The sequence below is a fragment of the Microcaecilia unicolor genome, chromosome 10 (assembly GCF_901765095.1).
Source record: "Microcaecilia unicolor chromosome 10, aMicUni1.1, whole genome shotgun sequence".
Lineage (NCBI taxonomy): Eukaryota > Metazoa > Chordata > Amphibia > Gymnophiona > Siphonopidae > Microcaecilia > Microcaecilia unicolor.
Window position 1 is genome coordinate 48380177 of NC_044040.1, and position 21480 is coordinate 48401656.

The 21480-nt window shown below is 43.6% G+C and overlaps 1 protein-coding gene across 1 annotated transcript in view; it reads right to left on the minus strand.

Moving 5' to 3' along the window:
• TTLL8 (tubulin tyrosine ligase like 8) overlaps positions 1-21480 on the minus strand; it is a 141101-nt gene that overhangs the window by 106680 nt on the left and 12941 nt on the right. The window contains exons 5-7 of the mRNA XM_030216801.1: positions 21360-21437; positions 18659-18738; positions 3217-3345 (exon numbers count right to left, since the gene is read on the minus strand). Of these exons, the coding sequence (XP_030072661.1) occupies positions 3217-3345; positions 18659-18738; positions 21360-21437 (287 nt within the window). The remainder of the gene's footprint in view (positions 1-3216; positions 3346-18658; positions 18739-21359; positions 21438-21480) is intronic.

A 21480-nucleotide genomic window follows, 5' to 3' on the forward strand; every position in this document is an offset into this window, starting at 1 on the left:
GACATTCAAAGTAACGGAAGAGTATGAAAAAGGAAACCTCACTCATACAAAAGGCTATTAAAATTAAAGGCCATTCTGTTTTCTTTCTTACCTATGACTCGTGTGCCCTGCAACTGAACATCGAGATCAGTTTCAGAGTGCTACTCCATGCAAGGAACACATGCAGCATGGTGCCCACAACTGCATGCAACTTCTGTCCTCTGCCTCCTGCTCATTCAGTGGCGTTCCTAGGGGGGCTGACACCCGGGGCGGATCGCCGATGCGCCCCCCCCCCCCCCCGGCGAGAGGACACCCCACCCCAGCGAAAGAACCCCCCCCCCCCGGGTGCACGCCACTGGGGGGTGCCACGCACCGGTCAGCTTCGTTCGTTTCCATGCTCCCTCTGCCCCGGAACAGGTTACTTCCTGTTCCGGGGCAGAGGGAGCATGGAAACAAATGAAGCTGATGGTGCGCGGCATCCCCCCAGCGGCGTGCACCCGGGGCGAACCGCCCCCACCTTGGTACACCACTGTGCTCATTGGTTCACTCTCAGTAGGAAATGGAGATGAGCTACGCATTGCATTGTGGAAGAAAGTGGTGCTTTACATTGCTGTAGCCATTCCTTACATGGTGGTTAGCCCTGAACCTGATTTCAAAGTTCAAATGTACAGCCAGTGGCGTAGTAAGGGCGGGGCGGTGGGGGTGGTCCGCCCCGGGTGTCAGTGGGTGGGGGGGTGCTCTGCTCCCGCTGCTCCCACCCTGTCCTGCCTTAAAAAAAAATTGTCAAGCGCCGGAGTGGCAGGCAGCGCCTCGTGTCTGCCCTGCTAGTAAAAATCTCCTCGACGGGCCTTCCCACATTGAGTCCCGCCCTCCTCTGAGGTAATTTCCTATTACCGCGAGGGCGGGCGGGACTCAGTGTGGGAAGGCCCGACGACGTCGAGGAGATTTTTATTAGCAGGGCAGACGCGAGGCGCTGCCTGCCACGCCGGCGCTTGACAATTTTTTTTTTAAGGCAGTGAGGGTGGTGGCAGGAGAACGGAGCTGGTAGGTGGGTTGAGTCGGGTCAGGGGGGGACTCAGATGGGAGATGGGAGTGGGGTGGGGGTTCTCGGATGGGAGAAGGGGGTGGGGAGGGGGTTCTCGGATGGTTGAAGGGGACTGGGGTTGGGGAGAGGACTGGGGTTCTTGGATGGGAGAAGGGGACTGGGGTGGGGAGGGGGTTCTTGGATGTTAGAAGGGGTGGAGAGGGGGTTCTCGGATGGGAGAAGGGAACGGGTGGGGTGGGGAGGGGAGAGGGTTCTCGAATGGGAGGAGGGGAAGGGGCTCTCAGATGGGAGAAGGGGGCTGGAACTGGGGTCTGAGAAGGGGCCATATGGGAAAATTGAGGCCATACCTGGGGCTGGTGGGAAAATGGGGCATGCGTGGGTCAGGTGGGAGAATGGTTCTGGGGCTGAAAAGGGGGGCCCTAATATAAGGCATGTGGATGAAGGGGGCTGGAACTGGGGGCTGAAAGAGGGTAGGTGGGATAAGGGGGCTAGTACTAGGACTGAAGGCTGAAAAGGGGCAGGGGCTGAAACTGTGGGGACTGGGGGGCTGAAAAGGAGACAGGGAGAAGTGGCTGGGGCTGAAACTTGGGACTGGTGAGAGAAAAGGGCTGGGGTTGAAACTGGGGGCTGAAAAGGGGACAGGGAGAAGTGGCTGGGGGCTGAAGCTCGGGACTGGTGGGAGAAAAGGGCTGGGGCTGAAACGGGGGACTGGTGGGATAGTGGGGCTGGAACTGGGGGCTGAAAAAAAAGGGGCAGAGAGAGGGGCAGATCCTTGATGGAAGGGGGAGCGAGAGGGAGGGCAGACCCTGGATGGATGGGAGAGGGAGGGCAAATGGTGGATTGAAGGGGCAGAGAGAAAGGGCAGGCAGTGAATGGAAGGGGGAGAGAGAGAGAGGGCAGACAGGGGCAGAGATAGAGGGCAGATGTGGATGGAAGGAACAGGGAGAGAGGGCAGACATTGGATGGAGGGGACAGCAGAGAGGGCAGACACTGGATGGCAGAGAGAGACCAAAGACAGATGCTGGATGGAAGGAAGACAGTGAAAAGAAGATGAGGAAAGCAGAAACCATAGACAACAAACTGTAAATAAAATATATATTTTTATTTTTTTTGCTTTAGGATAAAGTAGTATTGTAGCTGTGTTAATAAATTTAATACATTTTGGCTAACTTTCGGAGAACAAAACCCCCTTCCTCAGGTCAGGATAGGATACTGTAACAGTACTATACTGTATTGACCTGAGGAAGGATGTTTTGGCCTCTGAAAGCTAAATGTATTAGTCCAATAAAATGGTATTATTTTATTTTCTATATTTGTTTTATTTCTATTTGTTGATTTGTAAAGTGGTGATTGGTATTTGTTAGTTGTTTTTTTTCAAATTTACATCTGCTGTCTTTATATTTTGCACAGTACTAAGGGACATTTTTTGTTTCTGTGGTGTTGCATTGTATGCAGAGTCTGGCATCTTGGGGGTTCAGTTTAATTTTTGTCTAAATAGAAAGTTTAAATATTACTACTTATTCTAGAGTGGATTAGGGTGTATCTGTGTTTGTGAAAAAGACATGGCTTTCAGTTCGCATTGACTGTGCAGGATCGACGATCTGTACTATTCTGTCTGGTTTCATTTCACAATAGGTGAAAATGAAAGGTGCTTTCACAAAAGGTGCTTTCCTTTTCCTTATGTGATTGGTAGAAATGACTGCTTATGGTATGGTAGAATTGCTCTATAGGTCCTGAGTGTTTGGTATTCTCGGCATGCCTAGTACTGGATTTTGGAGGGGGGTGTTAAAAAATGACCGGCCCCGGGTGTCAACTACCCTAGCTACGCCATTGCGCACAGCATCTTGAAAAAGCAGCAACTTGGATTTTTATTTCAGACCACTGCACAGCACAACATCCTTGAAAAACTGAGGCCTGAAATTGACCCCTTGAGTACTTTTCTGTGACCAGCATGGATAATCCCACATGAATATGGCTGAATGTACTTCATATATAGTACACTGTTAGAGACTGAACCCTACAAATGGAGAAATGAAAAGAATGTCTGTCCCTAATATTTTACAGAGAAAAATGAAGTTATTAGGAAAAGAAACTAATTACTGCATTTGAAACTGTAATTTAGAGGAAAAATACAAAGCTCCATATTATGACATTTACATTAATCATATAAAAAATATTAAGGTTATTCTTACTTTTGTCGTGAAGGAGCCAGTTCTCCCATAATGGTTCAGCATCTGATCCCTCCTTAAGGTATGATAATCAATTACATCCCTTCTCACAGTCCAGATAAAGGAGGGAATTTCATTTTTTACATATGCAGACTGACAAAAAAATTGAAGAAAAAGAAATGTTACAGCATCAAGACTATAGATTATTGTACCAAATCTAGGGATCCTTTTACTAAGGTACGCTAACGGATTTCCTATGGGTGTCTTAACATTTAGCATGCACTAATTGTTAGCGCATGCTAACAGCCTTATTTTCGAAAGAGAAAAATGCCCATATTTCGACCCAAATCAGGAGATGGGTGTCTTTCTCCAGTAGGCGAACAAATCGGTATAATCGAAAGCAGATTTTGGTCGTCTTCAACTGCACTCCGTCGCAGGAACGACCAAAGTTGACGGGGGCGTGTCGGAGGCGTGGTGAAGGCGGGACTGGGGCGTGGTTATCGGCTGAGGAGAGATGGCCGCCTCCGGCCGAGAATCGAAAAAAAAAGCCGGTTTTACCACGAGTTTGGGTCACTTTTTTTTTACCCTTTTTTTCACGAACAAGTCCCAAAAAAGTGCCCCAACTGCCCTGATGACCACCGTAGGGAATCGGGGATGACCCCCCCGGACTCCCCCAGTGGTCACTAACCCCCTCCCACCAAAAAAAAAAGAACTTGAAAAACCTTTTTTTCCAGCCTGTATGGCAGCCTCAAATGTCATACCCAGCTCCATGACAGCAGTATGCAGGTCCCTGGAGCAGCTGTTAGTGGGTGCAGTGGACTTCACCCAGGTGGGCCCAGGCCCATCCGCCCCCTACCTGTTACACTTGTGCTGGTAAATGGGAGCCCTCCAAACCGCCTCCAAAACCCACTGTACCCACATGTAGGTGCCCCCCTTCACCCCTTAGGGCTATGGTAATGGTGTAGAGTTGTGGGCAGTGGGTTTTGGGGGGGATTTGAGGGGCTCAGCACCCAAAGGAAGGGAGCTATGGACTTGGGAGGTATTTTACTTTTGTTTTTTACGTTTTACAAGTGCCCCCTAGGGTGCCCGGTTGCTGTCCTGGCATATGAGGGGGACCAGTGCACTACGAATCCTGGCCCCTCCCATGATCCAATGCCTTGGATTTGGTCATTTTTGAGCTGGGCGCCTTCGGTTTCCATTATCGCTGAAAAACGATACCGCCCAGGTCAAATCCGCACAAATCCGATGCATTTGGCCGGCACAAACCGTATTAACGAAGAAAAGATGGACGTCCATTTTTTTCGAAAATACGGTCTGTCCCGCCTCTTCACATACCCGTTTTCGGACATAGATGCCCATGGAGATGGGCGTTCGCGTTCGATTATGCCCCTCCACATCTGTTAGTGCACCTTGGTAAAAGGACCTCCTAATGACAAGGGCTGGATTTAGGGATGTGAACTCAGTATGACAAGGTAGAGCAGGGCTGGCTCAATGGACTGTGGTGCCCTGAGCCAACTTTTGGTTTGGTGCTTCCCCCTCTCTCTTAGGCCACCATGCCCTTTGGTCTATCTTTAAATGCAGTTCCCCCCCTCCTCAGCACCATCAACATTTCACCTAATTCTACCCACATCAGCTCTGACGTCTTCTATCTGCCACACCCCACATCACTTTGATATAACTTCCTGTTTCTATAGGGGCACTGCAGAGGAAAGATGCTGGAACTGGTGCAGGTAGTGTTTGGTGAAACGCTGCCGGTGCTTGGGAGGGGACAACTGCATTTAAAGGTAGACTGGGGGGAGGATGGTCTGACAGAAAAAGAGGGCGATTGCCAGACCCAGGGACAGAGGTTTTCACCGCTGCAGAGGAGGAAGCCTTTTTGGCACCCTTGAGGCTTGGCACCCTGAGCTAGTGCCTCACCTGGTCCACGCCTTGAGCCAGCCCTGGCACAGAGTGCCATTTTTTCAGGACTGCCATGGCAGCATGTGAGGGATTCCCCAACCTCGGAGGAACTGGAGTGGCTTGTAAATAGTGCTTCCACTCTGGGGTGAACATATACCTCCAGTCTCAGAGGATACTATTCTCTGTGCTTGAACAGGATAACATCAATGCTAACGCTGGCTCTGCTGATAACACCTCTATAAACAACATATTAAAAAAGCAAACGTGATATATCAGGAGCATCTTTATTTATTTATTTATTACATTTGTACCCCGTGCTTTCCCACACATAGCAGGTTCAATGCGGCTTACATAGTAAATACAATTACAAAGTCTTGAAGGAGGATATTACAAATTGTAGTAAACATAGTAATAGTGGGGTTTTAAGGATATGTAAATTGAACATGGGGAGGTAAACAAAGACAGGATGAGCAAAAGGAAAAGAGATTGGGAGGGGTATGGAGTAGGGAGGATGGAGAAGAAAAGACTGGGGGATGAGTATAAGGAGATTGGGAGACATGGTATGATAATCGTCAGGACAGGAGTCATGTGGGTGGGCTTAAAAAGTTAAGTTGGGTCGTTAAGGTAAGCTTTCTTGAAGAGATGGGTCTTCAATATTTTTCTGAAGGCTAGATAGTCGTTGATTGTTTAATTAATTAAAAGAATTTATATTCTACAGATCCAAGTTAACCTTGTTCTTGGTGGATCCAAAGGTAAAACATCAAATACAACTTAACAAGCTCAAAGAAAACAGGTGAGCCACAAATATAAAAATAAAACAGAATACACAAATATCATTAAATTAAAACAAGCTATAAACATTAGAAAGCCTCCAAAGTAAGAGACCTGGTGGAAGGATGATAACCAGTGGGATACTGTCATACCAGAGTACAAAATTATATTGCAGTGATAGGGTGGACCAAATTGGTGGAGGGCTAGTATTATATGTTAAGGAGGGCCTTGAATCAAATAGACTAAAAATTTTGAGGGACATAAAACACATCTTGGAATCCCTATGGATAGAAATTCCATGAGTAAAGGGAAAAAGGATAGTGATAGGAGTGTACTACCATCCACCTGGTCAGGATGAACAGACAGATGTAGAAATCTTATCAGAAATTTGGGAGGCTAACAAACTGGGGAACACAGTAATAATGGGTGATTTCAATTACCCCAATATTGATTGGGTACGTGCAGTGGCGTTCCTAGAGGGGCTGACACCCGGGGTGGATCCCCAATGCGCTTCGTCCCCCCCCCCCCCCCCCCCCGGGTGCAGCGCCCCCCCCCCCCCGGTGCCGCACGACCCCCCCCCCCCGGCGAAAGAACCCCCCCCCCGAGTGCACGCCGCTGTGGGGGGTGCCGCGCGCCTGTCAGCGTCGTTCATTTCCATGCTCCCTCTGCCCCGGAACAGGTTACTTCCTGTTCCGGGTCAGAGGGAGCATGGAAACGAATGACGCTGACCGGCGCGCGGCACCCCCCCCAGCGGCGTGCACTCGGGGGGGGTTCTTTCGCCGGGGGGGGTCGTGCTGCACCGGAGGGGGGGCGCTGCACCCGGGGTGGACCGCCCCCCCCCCTTGGTACGCCAATGGGTACGTGTACATCAAGGCATGCCAAGGAAGAAACATTCTTTGATGAAATCAAGGACTTCTTTATGGAGCAGCTGGTTCAGGAACCAACAACAGGAGGAACAATTCTAGACCTAGTCCTTAGTGGAGCATATGATTTGGTGCAGGAGGTAATGGTGCTGGGGACGCTTGGCAATAGTGATCATAGCATGAACAGATTTGATAAAAGCTCTGGAGTAAGTACACACAGGAAATCCAATCCATTAGCATTTAACTTTCAAAAAAGCAGAATATGATAAAATAAGAAGAACAGTAATAAAAAAAAACACTTAGAGGAGCAGCTGCAAAGGTCAAAAATTTACATCAGGTGTGTGGATGCTGTTCAAAATACTATCCTGGAAGCCCAGGCCCAATATATTCCATGTATTAAAAAAGGAGGAAGGAAGGAAGGCCAAACGACAGCCGGCATGGTTAAAAAGTGAGCTAAACGAAGCTATTAGAGCTACAAGAAAATCCTTCAGAAAATGGAAGAAGGATCTGACTGAAAATAATAGGAAACAGCATAAGGAATGGCAAGTCAAATGCAAAGTGCTGATAAGGAAGGCAAAGAGAGACTTTGAAAAGAAGATTGTGTTGGAGGCAAAAACATATAGTAAAACGTTTTTTAGGTATATTAGAAGCAAGAAACTGGCAAGAGATGACAGAAGGGTAAAAGGCATTCAGGGAAGACAAGGCTATAGCGGAGAGATTAAATGAATTCTTTGCTTCAGTCTTCACCAAGGAAGATGTGGGAGAGATAACAATACCAGAAATAGTATTCAATGTTGACGAGTCAGAGAAACTGAATCAAATCTCTGAAAATATGGAAGATGTAATGGGGCAATTTGACAAATCGAAGAGTAGCAAATCACCTGGGCTGGATGGTATACATTCCAGAATACTGATAGAACTGAAAAATGAACTTGTAAAACTATTGTTAGGAGGAGGAGTGGCCTAGTGCTTAGGGTGGTGGACTTTGGTCCTGGGGAACTGAGGAACTGAGTTCAAGTCCCACTTCAGGCACAGGCAGCTCCTTGTGACTCTGGGCAAGTCACTTAACCCTCCATTGCCCCATGTAAGCCTCATTGAGCCTGCCATGAGTGGGAAAGTGCGGAGTACAAATATAACAAAGCGCGGGGTACAAATATAACAAAAATAAATAAAATAAATAATCTCTAAAATTAAGCACGGTATATTGGAAGACTGGAGGGTGGCCAATGTAACGCCAGTTTTTAAAAAGTGTTCTAGAGGTGATCTGGGAAATTATAGACTGGTGAGCCTGTGTTGGTGCCAGGCAAAATAGTAGAGACAATTATAAAGAACAAAATTACAGAGCATATAAATAAACATGGATTAATAAAACAAAGCCAAACATGGATTTTGTCAAGGGAAATCTTGCCTTACCAATCTACTACATTTCTTTGAAGGGGAGAACAAACATGTGGATAAAGGTGAGCCGGTCAATATTGTGTATCTGGATTTTCAAAAGGCATTTGACAAAGTACAACATGAAAGACTCCAGAAGAAATTAGAGGGTCATGGGATAAGAGGTAATGCTCTATTGTGGATTATAAACTGGTTAAAAGAAAACAGAGAGTAGGGTTAAATGGTCAGTATTCTCTTATCACAGAGCCCATGTAAAGGTAGACATTCTATTGTAGTCAACAGATCATGGTTGAGGGGGTAAGAGTGAATTCACTGGGTCATAGTGAGAAACATCATCTCTTGATATGCCATCACCAACTGGCTGCATGATGTGATGTGACTCTCTCACCATTTTACTTCTATTTTAGCACATCTTTTGTGTTAGCATATATTTTTTTAAATTTCCAATATCATAATTTTGCTTACTGCACAGGAAGTTAACTTTTTATTTTTTTTTTTTTACAAATTTGTGTTAAATTTTAGCATCTAATTTTTCCTCATACTTATTACACTGGAACCAAAACAATATCTCATAATGACACAACAGCATTCTGTATGCAAAAAGATAACACGAAGACACTGGGAAACAAGGGAAACACGATGACAGTGGGAAATACCACTTATGATTTTGCATTATAGTCTTGGCTCAGTAACTGATTGTCTTGGTTATCATACACCACTTTCTTATGCTCCTATTCGCCAGGCATTAACTCTGTGACATTAATATTCTCTACAGTTTGGGAGCTATGTATGCACCAATAGCAGCTATAGCCATTCATCTTGAAATTGGAAGTAGGCACACATGTAACATTATGGACCATAGTCAATAAAGATTTTTTTCTCAGAGGCACAGAAATGGAAAATGTTCATTCTGAATAAGCCTCACTGCTTGAATCCTGTGACAGAACAGTGTGTTTTAAACCTGTAAAATTGCCTTTATTAACTCTTGAAAGGCATTTCTCTAGTTTGGCCAGCAGGTGGTGCATGTTTTATGTTAAAGCTGTTATAGAAAAGTGCATGCCCTCTTTTAGATTCACTTAGTGAAGAAGTGAATCTACAGTACTGTGAGCAGTATACTTTTAAAACTTGTTAACTGTGCTCTGATTGGCCTGGAGTTTGAAATTACCCAACAGTTGTTGCTGGTTGTTGTTTCAGTCTTAGCCCGGGAGAAAAGACAGACAGATCTCTTTGCTAAGGTTTGGTGAATTATATGTCCTGTTTAGACAGTATGCAAATGTTTAGTTAGTGTTATAATTAATCCTTATTTCAGTTACCTGTTATTGTTTGCTAATTGCACTTTGTTTCTTCCACTGTTCAATTTTTAAGACAATAAACAATATTTAGTTTATTGCCTCTCTGTCTGGACTGATAAAGAATCCTTGTGATTTGTGTGTTGGATCTTAGTGCTTTCTGGGAACTGTGAGACCACTGGGAGTGTGGCTCTAGTAACCTAGAAATCACTGGGGATAACTGGAGAGCGAGAGACTTGCCCAGAGGCGGTCATGACCCAGTCAGTGGGACAAGGGTGCAGAGCACAAGCGGCAGGTGCAGGCAGACCAGAGCTGTGCTGGGGATAGACCCTCTTAAGTGGCCACAGGGTAACCCCAGGCAGGTGGCTAGGCGTTTCGTGACAAATACAAAATGCTAAGCAAGTATTTACTATTGCTATTCATCATTAGCATAAAGAATGTTGGACAAGTAACGGCACATAAAAATGCTAATTCAAATATGCACAGCGTAATTCAAATGATCTTGCCAAGCAAATATCATCTACAGTTTTAGAGGTCATTTGGTGGCCCTTTTACACGGTGAAATTTGCAGTTACCAAGGCTTAATGCATGATTTTACCACGCAATAGCTTTTAATTTAGGGGCCCTTTTACTAAACCACGTTAAGCACTTGGGGCCAGATTCAGTAAATGGTACTGGAAAGATCTATGCTAAATTAGCATTTTACAGAGGGCGCTTCACGCAAAGTGCCCTTTATAGAATAGCTCTTGCAGCGGATTGCCGTATCCAACTTTTAGGTGACAGCATTTACGCATGCTGAACCCTGGTACAAATGCTGGCGCCTGATTTTCAGGAGTTGAGCACACAAATGACAGTATTCTATAACATTTGTCTAACTTCTAGTTATGCCCCTTGATCCGCCCATGCTCCTCCCCATGGCAACGCCCCTTTTGAGTACCTCGATAGAAAAGTTAGGCGCCAATGTTACAGAATAGCAACTACAGCAGATGCGTGCTCAAATGCAAATTGTTGCCAATTAGCTCCAATCATTGTTAACTAATTAATTTACATGCGCATCTGCCCTGTGCGTCCAAATTTTGGCAACCTATATAGAATCTGGGGATTAATGCCTGATTTACGCCATGTTAACTGCTGACACAGAGCCGAGTTAAGGGACTTTGCGTAAAACCTGGTGTTAAAAGTGTTTTGTGTGTCAGAGGGCGTGGCAAGGGCACAGAGTAGGTGTGGAAGGATTTCGGCTGTTAAGGTGCTGCACTGCACTTACCACATGTTGACTGCCTAATACAAGGGATAACGTGAGATCACTTACTGGAAGTGCTAAGAGCTTCCGCTCTAAGTGGAAGCAGGCACCTCGTGTTAATCTGAATGTTAATGCATGACCTGCAATAAAAAATAGTAGAAACACCTGCAATAGCTGCCATGTTAAATATGCAGCTACCATGCCGTAAAATCTCACATTAAGTCATGGTAACTGCAATTTTTACAGCGGTTTAGTAAATGGCAGCTATTGGGGGTGCTTTCACTATTTTTTTATTGCAGGTCGTGTGTTAACACTCAGATTAACGTAAAGTGCCTGCTCCTTGTTCATATGGAAGCACATAGCACCTCCTATTTAGGAAGTGGTAAGTGGTCATGCATTAACTGTGTGTTGGGCAGTTAGTATGCACTTATGGGCAGATGACCAGAAGCAAACGTGGGTGCTAAAGGCGCTAAAGACATGAAACAACATGCTAAATTACATGCAAATGCATGCTAAACAGGGCTCTGAGCAGGTATTTTATTATTCCTCCTCAATGATTGGCTGCCAGAATGCCAAACATTGGCAATAGAACCCCCACACAGGAACCCTGCCCCCCCCCCCCCCTCACCACCTCAAGCCAGAGATACATCAGCCCAGAAGACAGTACTAGGAGGCTGAGCCCATACACGTGCAATCCTGGGAAGCAGGTCCTGTCAACCCACATAGTCCACGATGGACCCAGCAACGTAGCATAAAGGAACCTCTGGTCAACCTATCTTTCCCCCTCTCTCCTTTTCCAAGCGGATTGAGGACCTGAAGATGATGGCCAGGTATCTATGCTAAAGATGAGCTGAATTGCTCTAGGGGGTCCACACCCGGATGGAGAAGAAAGAAGATCAGTACCAAGCACTCACATTTGCAGCCATAGTGAGGGAATCCATACATGACTGCAGTCACCATAGCAGGTCCAGCCCTTGTATCAGGTGCACTGACCGGTGACCTGCCACAGCGATAGTTTATGTTGGAATGTAATTGTATTTTACATGCATTGCCTGTCACCTATTATTTCTCTGTGATTACTCTGTGACCTCTGATGTGAATTACTTAGAGAGGTCACACAGCTATGCAACTTCCTGTGGGGGTTAGATGCAGCACATGCAGCACATGGAGCACATGGAGCTCATGATCTCTCCTAACCTGAGAGGATCTATGGTGGTGTGAGCATCCATTACCATCTAAGCACATGGAAGGAGCTGATAATACAAATGTATAGTAATATGTATATATAAGCCTGTCTGATTATAATCTAACTACAAACTGTGAGTAAACAGATGTTTTGTTACTTCAACTTTAAAGTGACTCAGCAGTGAATTATTCAGGGGTGAATGAGAGAGAGATGAAGAAAGAAATTAACATTTCTAAAGCTGAAGCTGTGTGTACTAAAATCTGCTAATTATTTACTACAAATAATCCAACAAAAGGGTTATGGGCCCAGGGTCCAGGAATTGAAAAAGAAGAGAAATATTACCAGGCAGAAAAAAAGGCCACATTTTTCTCTTAAGTTTTAAAGGAAAGATTCAGTCTGTCTCTCTCTCCCCCCACACAGCAGACAGAAGGCTAAGAAAATGGCTGAGGGAGGAAATTCACCATTTTTCTATTCTCTCAAGGTGCCAAAATTAACTGAGTTTAATTATCAGCAGTGGGAACTAAGATTCATATGTCTCCTTCGAGCAAAAAGATTAAATATATGCTTAGACCAAGACAGAACAGCTGAAAATATGGCTGAATGGGACAATGCAAACTATTATGTGAAGTGCATGCTTTTGGAAGCTCTCTCAGAGAAACAAGCCATATTAGTGGAGGGAAAAGATACACCAAAGGACATTTTATATAAACTGAGAACTATGTATGCAACTACATATGCAAAGCAGCAACCAATTTGGTTGGCAGAGTTGAATGAAACCAAATTAAGGGATAAAAGTAAATGTAATGATCACATTATGTATCTTATGTCTTCATTTCAAAAGTTAGAACTTTCTGGAATTCCCATGTGTGATGCATTGAAAAGAGCATTTCTTTTTACCTCACTATCAAAGAAGTTTGATGTTTTTAGGTCTGTAAATGAGGCCATTGAAGGGCAATCTTTTGAACAGGCAACATCAAAACTAAGGCAGGAATGCATAATAAATGATTCTGAGGAGATGTGTTCTCAAAGTCAGTCAGAGAGAAATGAAACAAATTTCTTGGCAAAGAACAGAGGAAGGCGGAGCTATGGGAAAACTCCACCCAAGGGCAAGCTGATTTGCTACTCATGTGGAAAGGAGGGACATGTATCTAAATGGTGTAAGGAAACACAAAACACTCCCTCTAGCTCACCTAAGCCAATGGAACTAAAGAATTTTCAAACCAGGAAATGTATGAAGGACAAAGATAAACACAAGGGTTTTCTAATGGCAGAAAAATCTTTGACTATGGTAAATAATAATTCAAATGAAAGTACTTGGATTTTGGATTCGGGGAGCACATGCCATTTAACCAATTGTAAGGATTTCTTTCAGGAAATGTGTCCAGAGGAAGGTATTCTTAAAACTGCAAACGCAGGGACTGCTAAGATCCAAGCAAAAGGTATTGGATTCTTAAAATGCAAAGTGTCTAATGAAGTTAAAGAAATTCCTGTAAGTGATGTCTTGTATATTCCCCAAGCAGTTTGCAATATGCTTAGTGTATCTACATTAGATAAGAAGGGATTTGTGATTCATTTTGAAAACAGTAAGTGCACAATCTCTAAAAATGATGAAGTGTATGCTGAAGCTTTTATGCATAATGATGTTTATAAGCTGAACATTTCAGGTGAAGCCTCACATATGGCGCAAGTAAGGAAGAATGATGGTAAATGTAGTCTGGAAATCTGGCACCGCCGCCTGGGACATCGTGATTCTAAGGTGATCCAGGATCTTTACAGTAAGCAACTGGCCACCGGCATTCAGATAAGTGCAGATGCTGGTAAAATTGAGAAATGCATAGACTGTGTTACTCAAAAAGGTGTGAGACCCTCATTTCCTGCATACACAGGAAATAGGAGTAATAAAGTGCTGGACTTAATACACAGTGACTTATGTGGACCGTTTAATATCCCATCATTGGGAAATAACAGATTTGTGCTAATATTCTTGGATGATTTCTCTAGATATTGTGTGGCCTATTTGCTGAAAGAAAAAAGTCAAGTCACAGACATGCTGAAGAAATACGTAGCCATGGTGAGCAATAAATTTGAAAGAAAACCAAAGGTTCTTCAGACCGACAATGGTGGTGAGTTCACTTCACAAAGCATGCGCACATTTCTAGAAAAAGAAGGCATTCAGCATATCACAACAGTAGCTTATACACCAGAGCAAAATTCTGTTGCAGAGAGAAAATTTAGGTCACTTGTGGAAATGACCAGATGTATGCTGTCAGATAGCAATCTCCCTAAAAGACTATGGGGGGAAGCCATTCTCACAGCAGTGTACCTACAAAACAGAATGCCAACTAAAGGCGCTGAGCGCACACCACATGAGACATGGCATGGTAGGAAGCCAAACCTGACACACATAAGAACATTTGGAAGTACAGCATATGCTCATGTACCAAAGCAAAGAAGGCATAAGCTGGATTCCACAACAGAAAGGGGCATTTTAGTTGGCTATGCTCCAGGACACAAAGGATATAGAATTTTGAATCTGAAAACTGGCATTGTTGGCATAAGACATGTTACATATTTTGATGAAAACAAAAGGGTTGATAAAGGCTGGATTATCCCAGATGAGCCTTATCATCCAGAATATGAAACTAGAACCATAATAGACATGCCAGTGTATATAAATGCCATACCAAGGCAGATGTCTGAAAGCAACTCACCTGTATCTAACGAGGAACAGGCAGAGGAAGCAGACACAGAAAGGATCATTGAAGAAGACAGTACAGTTGGAGAAGGGGAATCAATTGGAGAAGGACTCTCAGATTTAGAGGATGCAGAAAGGTCGGACCAACCTGTTGTCAGACGCTCATCCAGGGAAAACAAAGGTGTTCCACCCCCAAGACTGTCTTACCTAACAAAGTCAGCAGAAGCTCAAGAGCCCTTAACATGGGATGAGATTGAGAAAATGCCAGCAGAAGAAGCTGCTGAATGGCATAAAGCTGCACAGGAAGAAATTGATGCATTGGATAAAAATAATACTTGGATTCTTACAAAATTACCTCCTGGCAAGAAAGCTATAGGATGCAAATGGGTATTCAAGTTAAAAAGGAATGCACAAGGAAAAGTGGAAAGGTATAAAGCCAGATTAGTGGCAAAGGGATATCTTCAAAAATATGGAGAAGATTTTGATGAAGTGTTTGCACCTGTAGTGAAACACACGACAATCAGAACACTTCTGAGCATTGCAGTCTCAAAAGGCATGCAAGTCAAACACATTGATGTGAAAACAGCATTTCTTCACGGAGATATAACTGAAGACTTGTACATGGAACAGCCAACAGGTTTCATAAATACAAAACAAAGACAGCTAGTGTGTAAATTAAACAAAGGTCTTTATGGATTAAAGCAAAGTGCAAAATGTTGGAATGATAAATTGCATGAAATATTGACAAATTTAGGATTTAAGCAAGGTGAAGCAGATAAATGTTTGTACACTAGGTGCACAAATGGACAATATGCATACATTTTAGCTTTTGTTGATGATCTGCTCATTGCAAGCAAAAGTGAGCAAGAGTACAAGGACATTGTAAAATATTTAAACCTAAATGTTGAGATAAAAGAACTTGGTAATGTGTCATACTATCTTGGTATAGAAATTGAGAAACAAAATGATGGTTCTTATCTTCTAAGCCAGAAGCAGAAAATAAATGAGCTTATTGAAAGTTTAGGTATGCAAGATGCCCAAGTTGTAAGCACTCCCATGATCACTGATTTTCTGAAGGATGAAACAGTAAGAGAACCTTTACCAGATAACATCCAATATAGATCAGCCATAGGTAAGCTTTTATATCTAGCTACCACATACAGGGCTGATATAGCAAATGCAGTAGGAATTTTGAGCAGAAGGGTCAGCTCACCTACCAAATCAGATTGGACTGCAGTTAAAAGGATGGTAAGGTATTTAAAGGGTACCATTGATTGTAAATTAAAGATTTCAGCCAATAGTAATCCAAAACTAATATGTTACTGTGATTCAGATTGGGCAGGGGATCATTCTAATTATAAATCCACAAGTGGATATGTGTTTATGTATGGAAATGTACAAATTTCATGGGCCAGTCATAAACAAAGTATTGTGAGTTTGTCTTCTACAGAAGCTGAATATGTGGCCGTATCGGAAGCGTGCAGAGAACTGATGTGGATTGAAAAACTTTTGCTGGATTTTGGAATAGCTGAAAAGAGACCAATCCAGATAATGGAAGATAATCAGAGCTGCATCCGACTGTCACAGAATGACAAGGTTCAGTCACGTACCAAGCACATCGCAACGAAATACCACAACGTGCGAGAGTTGGTGAAAGAAGGGGTCATCAGTCTACACTATTGTCACACCAGTGAGATGACAGCTGACATCATGACCAAACCGTTACCCAGAGAACATTTTGTGAATCTGCGTATAAAGCTTGGACTTTGTATGAATAAATAATTGCATGACAGTTATGCATGAGAAGGGGTTTGTTGGAATGTAATTGTATTTTACATGCATTGCCTGTCACCTATTATTTCTCTGTGATTACTCTGTGACCTCTGATGTGAATTACTTAGAGAGGTCACACAGCTATGCAACTTCCTGTGGGGGTTAGATGCAGCACATGCAGCACATGGAGCACATGGAGCTCATGATCTCTCCTAACCTGAGAGGATCTATGGTGGTGTGAGCATCCATTACCATCTAAGCACATGGAAGGAGCTGATAATACAAATGTATAGTAATATGTATATATAAGCCTGTCTGATTATAATCTAACTACAAACTGTGAGTAAACAGATGTTTTGTTACTTCAACTTTAAAGTGACTCAGCAGTGAATTATTCAGGGGTGAATGAGAGAGAGATGAAGAAAGAAATTAACATTTCTAAAGCTGAAGCTGTGTGTACTAAAATCTGCTAATTATTTACTACAAATAATCCAACAGTTTATGCATCCCCCTGTTAGGCTGATGCACAGCAGCCTAAAAGGTTAGGCAATGAAGGCATTCTCAGTGCATTATCCACTAGGATCATGCATCTAACACCTACCTTTATTTTTCATGCCTACAGCCTACCAGCAAGCTGCAGATCCTCCTGGAAAAGAGGGCACAGGCCTGGCCCTAACACCACTTGAAGATAATGGAGGCAGAGTCAGAGCCAAATGGGACCCCTCCATCACCTCCCTCCCAACCATCCCTCACTGCTCTCTCCACCTCCTGCTCAACCCCTCTATCCTATGCACCCTTTCCTGGCAATTCCATGATGCTAACCCTGGGAGAACGGGAATCAGGAGGTGGCATTATTGTCTGAGAGCAAGGAAGTGACCTGCAGCCACCACAGGCAGCCAATGCACCATCCCTTGTGGTATCCAGGGGGTGCAGTCCAGTCTGTGACCCCAGGTGCTTCAGGGTATGGGGCACTAGCTGTAGTAGTGCATGAGATGGCTTAATGCAGTTTAGTAAAAAGATCCCTAAATTTCCAGAAAGGGTCTAATAGGGCTTGTTATGAAGATTGCAATATATGTCCTGAACTATAATACCTCACTTATGTCACTAAAAGGTGTAGTTATCAATGTGGGCTACCATTAACATGAATTAATATACTAATAACTTGTTCTACTGTAGCACAAGTCCCATTTTATGCAATGAGACTTAATTACTAACAACTGAGGCAGGGCCAGTTCAACCTATGGACCATGTGAGGCTCTGGCCTAGGGCACCGGTGATAAAGGGTGCCAAAATCCCAGTCTGCTCTACCTTCAAACTCCTAAAGGGGATAGATGTCGAACTGGGATTCTGGCAATCTTCATCATCAGCGCCCCGAGCCACTGCCTAAACTGGTCCAGCAGGAGGGGAGGGGGGACTTGAGAGAGAGGGGGAGAGACAGATCACAGACAGGGGAGGGGTAATGGAAGGAGCGATATCAGATTGCAGGTAGGGGGTGGGGTGTCAATGCAAAAGTTGACACAGGGCACCACAGTTCCTTGAGAAGGCCCTGAATCAAGGTTAACAGTAAAATAACACATCTTAATGGTAGCCCACATTGATAACTTCCCCCCTAAATGGCCCAATGCCTTAACTACTGTGAACAATATCTTAAAAGCCTCCGCTCCACTGGGAACCAGCATAAACACTAAAAAAATACAGTCTCACCATTTATGGTTTACGGTTCATTTTACACTTTAAATACTGCCTTTAAGAATAACATCAAAGTAGTTTACAAATCAAAAGAAATAAGACAAGCGGGAAAAGAATGTCATTGTTTAAATAAGATAGTGAGAGCCAAAAAGCAAATAGACAGTTAGGAAAAACATATAAAAAATATATAGCCAGAAGGCAAGACAACGCTATGCAATGCTGAAAAGAGTCTGCAAGGTTTGCCACAGTATTTTGAACCAGATGAACCGTTATAACCAGGGCTTTTTTTGAGGAGGTACTTGGGGGTACTGAGTACCGGCATCTTTTCCATTGTCTGCTAAAATTGACCCTTGGACCCCAAATTTTAATGAAAGAGCTCAGGCTCTGCACACCAATTCTGCCTTGTCATAGATTCTGTGACTGGTTGCAGGGGGCCTGGTTATTGTGGGGTGGGTCCTTCAGTGATCACCCCACCCTTGAAGGGTAGCCTAGCATTTGAGTACCGGCACCTTTTTTGCTAGAAAAAACATACTGGTTATAACTATGAACCCACATACAGTGAATTACAGTAGTCTAAACATGCCATTGCTACAGCACAGACTATCATAAGAATTGTTTTCTTCTCAAGGACGAGGCATAAATCAGGATTTGAATATTCACCCTTACCATCATATCATGTATAGCATCTGAAGGATCAAAGTGATATGTTATTTCTTTATCTTCTTCGGGCAAAACATTGGTGTTATCTTTAAAATAAAAGAAAAAATGTTCAGGGATAGTGCAACATGATCAAAGATGAGGATTAATCATTATGATACAACAGATATCACACATTAACTTAGGTATCAAATCTGAAAAATTTCCAAGTCTTGAATTAATCTAAATATTTTGGGATATTCGATCCATTGATATTTCTTTCTTATAGTCAAGCCTTCTCGAGAGACACTGAGGGGCATATTTTTGATAAAATGTCTAAGTTCAATTTTGGACATTTTTGCTAGAAATGTACAAAAATCAAGTAGTGAATATAGACATTTTAGAACCTGAAAAATCTCTCTCTTTTTGGTTCGAAAATTACTTTTTTGCTAGATGTGTTCTACTCAGTATGTTTTTCTTTTGGGACCATTTTGGAAAATAAAACATCCAAGAGAAAAATGTCCAAAAACTAGCCATTGTGAGGTCCGAGGGTCATCATTCTCAGTAACTGGCCACACAGACATTCCAGCAGAGCAGTGGGGAAGACTATGGGGTGCTGCAGTGGACTTCACATAAAAGGTCCCAGGTACACATCCCACCATAACCCCCCCCTATATTGTATGGTGAGCCCTCCAGGAGCATAAAAATATATCTACTCATACCTCACTATACACCACTACAATAGCTCTCAAGCTTGCAGGTGTCACCAATATGTAAGTACAGCAGGTATTTAGTGGTTTCTGGAGAGCTCAAACGTTCCACCACAAATGTACCAGTTAGAGTGGGATATAGACCTGGGTCCCCTCCTCTACAGTCCACTGCACTGACCATTAGGCTACTCCTGGGACCTGATTGCTGCTGTAATAGGAATGGCCATCATACAGCCTGATATGTACTGTCACTGTCACATCTTAGGGGGCTGAGAGAGGGTCAGTGACAACTACAGGATTAAGAGGGTGTTATGCTTTAATCCCTCCAGTGGTCATTTGGTAACTTAGGGTACCTTATGGTCACTTAGTTGTGGTTGAAACAGGTTTAGCCAAAAACATCTTAATTTTGGCCCTAGATGATTTCATTCTGTTCCAATATTGAAGAAAAACGTCTATCTTTGGTGCCGCCCATGTCCCACCCAGAAGTGTAGACAGGTCGAGAGCGCAGAAGGAGAGAAGAATGAACTGCCACCGGCGCCAGAGCATATTTTAACCACAACAAATTGCATAAAAAATAGGCGGAAGTCCATTTGGGGGAGCAGTTACTCCCCTAGCGACCCCCTCCCTCAGCTATGCCTTTAATATCACCCAAAACACACCCCAAGCAAACCCCCTTGAAATCTGTGGAGCAAAACATCTACAATTGGGGTGTTGAAAATCACAACTTGGACGTTTTTGAGAGAAAAATGTCCTGCTGCTACCTTATGACATTTTTTGGATATTTCTTTGCTTTAAAAATGAGCCCTACTATGTCCCATGGAAATAAGTATCTGGATCTGATTTTTGTTTTTACACATCTTTCAACTTTACAGAACTGAGCCCTCAGCTTTTAGTCTGAAGAAAGACACTTGCGCACTGTGACGAAACAGTGGGCTTCTGAGCCTGAAAACTGTACTGTTTCATGAAGTGTATTTCTCCTAATTGGCCAGCAGATGGCGCTTGTTTTGAGTGTTAAACCTGTTGCAGAAAAAGATTTTCTCTCTTCCAGTATCAGCGTATGGAAAGCCAATCTGCAGTACCATTGGGCAGCTACTTTCAAAATTGATGCCCTGGGCTCTGATTGGCCCTGGATTTCAAATCTAGCCTAAAGGTACTGGATTTTCCCTAATCCTGGACTAAGAATCCTGGTTCATCTTTTTGGGTCTGTTGGCGCTTTCTGGGAACTGTTGGACCCCTGGAGTGTGGCCCCAATGTCCTAGAAATCACAGGGGAATAACCTGAGAGTGGATGACTAGCCCAGAGGCAAGCGGGACCCAGTCTGTGGGAGGAAGGTGCTAGTATAGAGCACGTGCCCAGGTGGGCCTGAGCAGTACTGGGGACAGACCCTCCAGGTGGCTGCAGGCCAGGGTTAAGCCCAGGTGGGTGATAGGCGTTTTGTGACACCCACTTAGTATAAATATCTTCAAACTGGATTTGGATTTTCTTACTTGTCTTGCCAAACCTTGCTTAAGGAGAGTTACAACACTGATATAGCAGGCAGCAATCCTCCCTAGAATGCTTACAATCCAAAGGCTTGATTTACTAAGCCTTTTTTCCTATTCGATATTTACACACAAAAAATACACACTAACATGGGAGAGCACACTGCATGCATGTGACCATGGGTCTGCGCTAGTGGCAACTATGTCTTATGCACAAAAAAGAAAAATAACATTATTAGCAGTGTAAAGCCTGGAAATGTACAGTAAGTTGGTTTTTGTTTGTTTCTTTTAGGGCAAATGACTGACCAACATTCTGAGTGAGGGGGCCTCCCCACCCTGTTCTGTGTCCAGTGTTTTGAAGGATGTTCCCCTTTGGGTGCCTGGGGAGTGGGGAGGAACACATGAGCTGCCCCTACCTTCATTATTTCAATTCCAGTAGTACATGACCAAGCTGCCCTAATGCAATAACACTTTCTAGAGGGCTATCCTTCAAATCACGTTGTTCCAGTAAAATCAAGATGTAAGGCAAAATATCCCTACCTTGTATTTTGCACTTCTCAGTCTTATTGCATCTTGTTAACTGTGTTGTAGTCCATTCTCTGCTATCACACAGCTTACCTAAAGCAATAAGGCAGAAAAGGGTCAACAAATCCAACCTTAA